Raw genomic sequence first — 3547 nt, forward strand, 5'->3', positions numbered from 1 at the left:
GCCCTGCTCCACGGCCGCCGGCTGCCCCAGCAACTCTCGCAGCTGCTCCTCCTCCCGCCGAGCGGCCACTCGCTCCCCGGCCAGCTCACCCCGCAGCAGGGCCACCTCCACCTCCATCTGCGGAGAGAATGCAAGGGCTGGCGGCTCTGACGCCTGGGTCTGAGGGGCCCAGGGGTCTGAACTCCTGAATTCGGAGGGAGGACGGAACCCGGGGACCTAGATTTGGAGGGAGGACGGGCTGGGGGCCTAGAATCTGATCCCGCAGGAGGAAAGGGCTGGGAGTCCGGCCTTGCGGGTTCTCCTGGAGTTGGGGTCAGACTTCCCAAGGGGTCCCGGCCTCACCTCGATCCTCAGCTCCTTCCTCTGGCGCTGCAGCTCTTTCACTCGCTGCTCCATCAGGGCCACGCGCGTCAGCGCCTCCAGCTGCTGTCCTCGCAGCCGCCGCGCCGCCTCTCGCACCCCGTCCCCAAAAGGGGTGGATGAGGGGGCTGGTGGGAGGACCTGTCCCGGAGGCGTGGCCTCGGGCTGAAGTTGGAGAGGGCGTGGTCAAGCGGAGAGGCCACGCCCCCTGCAGTCACTAAGTAGGTCTGGTCCCCATCCCACAGCCCCCCACTGCGGGCTCAGCCCGCCTAACTCAACCACCGCGCATAAGCGGTCTGAGGCTCTTTTATTCAAGGTCGGAGTGGGGGACGGTGCAGGTCTGGTGACCACCCGACCCCAGAGGTCGCAGGACAGGGAGCAAGTGTTTCTTTTTCTCTATCCGGGTCCCATTCTCTTGGCATCACCTTCTTATAGTCCCTGGATCTCTCCCCCCTCTCCCTCCCGTTCTCCACCCAGCCTCTCCGACTCAGTCTCTGTCTTCCGCCTCTAAATCACTAGATCTCTTCCTCCCTCGAGTATCTTCCCCTCTCAAGTTTTCTGTCTCTATTTCTGTTTCTGGGCATCTGCATCTCTGCCCTGTGTTTCTGGGTTTCCCTCTGTGTCTCTCTATCTCTCTCCAAGTCTCTGTCTCTGAGGGTGTCTCTGTCTCTGGGTCTCCCTTGGTTGGGTCTCTCTGGCTCCGTGTCTGGGTCTCTGTCTCTTCAGTAGTCTCTCCTATCTCTGGCCTGTCTCCCTGTCTCTGAGTCTCTGTCTCTCTGTCTCTGTCACCCGTTTGGGTCTCTCTGTTCTCTGGGCCTCTCCATGGATCTCTGTCTACCTGGTTTCTGTCTCTGTGGCTCGGTGTCCCGGTCTCTGTCTCTCAGGAGTCTTCCCCTATCTCCGGGTCTCTGTATGGTTTCTCTACCCTTGTCTCTGTGTCCGTCACCCGTTTGGGTCTAAGTGCGTCTGGGGGTCCCCGCGGCTGTCGCCCTCCGGGCCCTCACCGCGTCGCGGCTGCTCTCGGTGCTGCTCCCTTCTCCCACGTCTTCCTCTTCGTCCGCCTGCTGCTCGGCGCCTCGGTGGCTCGGAAGCTCCACCGGGTCCTCGGGCGCCTCCTGCGCGCGGGAGTCCTCGGGGTGCCCCTGGGGCTGGGCGGCCTCTTGGGGCTGGACCTCCGCGTCGCACTCCGGGACCGGCGGCGACGGGGTCCCCTGCTCGGGGCTGCTCGGCGTCCCCATGGCTGCTTCGGGCTCCTGCGGGGCGGGCGGGGCCGGGTGCTCTGGGGGCGGGGCCTGGCGGCGTGGGGCGGGGCCTGGGAGCCCGCGACGGCGCCGATCTGCTCCGGAGCGTGCAGCGCCCCCAGGAGGCGGGGCCTAAGAGTTCAAAGGATGGCACTGAGCAGTACGGGGGCGTGGCCCAAAGTTTCCAGGGGCGGGGCATGAAGTTGGGGCGGGAGTTGAAGAGTCCTAGGGCGACACGCCCCCGGAGGCGGGACCGGAATTTGAGTCCCCGGGTCCACCATGCCCCCTACTGGCCTCTCCGACCCCGCCTCTCTCCCCTGTCCAGGTGTCAGGCCTTGTACCCCTCAGCAGCCCGCTGCGATCTCTCGGGCTACCTCAGAGCGACCCCATCTTCTCCTTCCGGGACTCGGGAGTCCGACTCCCGCCCCCTCCCCTTCCCGGAGCCCGCAGTCTTGGTCCTGACCCCACCGCGCAGGGGAGCGGCGCCCACGCCACCTCCCCCAGGGATCCAGGAGCGGGGGCTCCCAGTCTCCCCCTGAACAAGCCAGGAGCCTGAGCCCTTGAGATTCCCGAACTCCAGCCCTCCTCCCCGCAGCCTCGGCCCGCTCACCAGCTCCGGCTCCGGCGCGCTCCGCTCTGGGCTCAGGGCACTGCCGCTCCTGCCTACAAGACAGGTGGCTGGGGAGGAGAGTGGAGAGAGAGGCCGCCCCGTCCCCCTCCCCAGCAGCCCGGAAGTGGAGGGGGGGACAACAGGTCCAACAGCTCCCGAGGGAGGAGGGAGCGACCAGCGTGCCCCGCCCGCAGCCTAGGCATCCGGCCATCCCGGCCCCACCGGCCCCACCCTTGGGGAACCCAGCATGGCGACCTCCCACTCTGCCTCCAGCACCCCCACACTTGTCCCCTGCAGGGCTGGAGGGCCAGGTGTCTTGGCCACCGCTGTATACGTGCCTCCCTAATGCCCAGACCCTGGGAGTCCTGAAAGGACGACAGGAATGGAGATGGGGACCTCTCCTCTCTAATGAGCCCTTTAGAAGGGCCCCAACCGGTTTGGGGAGCTGGACAAGGGGAGGGGGTACCCTGAGCTGAGTCAGAGACCCGCCCAAAAACAGAGGGAATGTGCCCCCCTCCCACTTTGCTATAGGGTGAAGGGCAGAGGTTAAAGGTTTCAGCCAGACCTTTTCCTCTCTGGGCAAAAACAGGAAAATAACTGGTGTATGAAAAGGGATTATTAGATGTCAAGAGCTATGCTAAATACTTTATACATGCTCATTTAATTTCATCTTCACAGCAGCCCAGCCAGAAAGGGATTACTATCTCTATTTTATACTTGAGGAAACAGGACAAGGAGGATAAATGTACCCAAGGTCTACCCATGTTGTAAACGTTAACACATCAAAAATTCACGTTTTTAACCATTATGTATACCCTCACTCCAAGTCAGGAAGTGCCCGATCATTCCAAATGATGGTAACAATAATAGTGAACGCTGCTAGTGCAGTGTGCCAAGTACTCACATACGTGGACTTGTCAGATCATCACGACACCCTATTACTATTATTTCCATGTACAGATAAGAAAACCAAGGCCTAGATAAGTGAAGTACCTAACCCTGGGGCTCAGAGAGGGAAGTGTCTCAAAAGCAAGATGGTGTTCTAACTCAGGGCCGTGAGAAGACCAGCCCCAGATACACGTTTGCTTTTGACCTTGTGAGTTAGAAATCTCCCTCCGGGCTCCCTAGACCTTCACCTTGCCCTGCTCCCCTGGCCTCTCCAGGGGACCAGAACTAACCCCAAGCCTCTCAGCCCAGAAACCCAACTGATTCCCCCAGAAAACAGGCAGAAGTCAGATTTATGGCAAAAAAAAAAAGTTTTATTTCAGAAGCTCCAGGGGCTGGTTTGGGGGTGGGGGTGAGAGAGGAGAGGCAGGATGGTGACTCCTCTCCCCTC

The 3547-nt window shown here is 61.5% G+C and overlaps 2 protein-coding genes across 2 annotated transcripts in view; both read right to left on the reverse strand.

Moving 5' to 3' along the window:
- The window catches only part of PHLDB3 (pleckstrin homology-like domain, family B, member 3), a 15326-nt gene extending 13728 nt beyond the window's left edge, over nt 1–1598 (reverse strand). Inside the window, exons 1-3 of the mRNA XM_012653221.1 lie at nt 1365–1598; nt 343–525; nt 8–117 (exon numbers count right to left, since the gene is read on the reverse strand). Of these exons, the coding sequence (XP_012508675.1) occupies nt 8–117; nt 343–525; nt 1365–1598 (527 nt within the window). The remainder of the gene's footprint in view (nt 1–7; nt 118–342; nt 526–1364) is intronic.
- Nucleotides 1599–1971: 373 nt separating this feature from the next.
- ETHE1 (ethylmalonic encephalopathy 1) overlaps nt 1972–3547 on the reverse strand; it is an 18122-nt gene continuing 16546 nt past the window's right edge. The window contains exons 7-8 of the mRNA XM_012653223.1: nt 2678–2736; nt 1972–2264 (exon numbers count right to left, since the gene is read on the reverse strand). Of these exons, the coding sequence (XP_012508677.1) occupies nt 1972–2264; nt 2678–2736 (352 nt within the window). The remainder of the gene's footprint in view (nt 2265–2677; nt 2737–3547) is intronic.

The sequence above is a fragment of the Propithecus coquereli genome, unplaced genomic scaffold (genome assembly GCF_000956105.1).
Source record: "Propithecus coquereli isolate 6110/MARCELLA unplaced genomic scaffold, Pcoq_1.0 Scaffold42, whole genome shotgun sequence".
In the NCBI taxonomy this organism is placed as follows: Eukaryota; Metazoa; Chordata; class Mammalia; order Primates; family Indriidae; genus Propithecus; species Propithecus coquereli.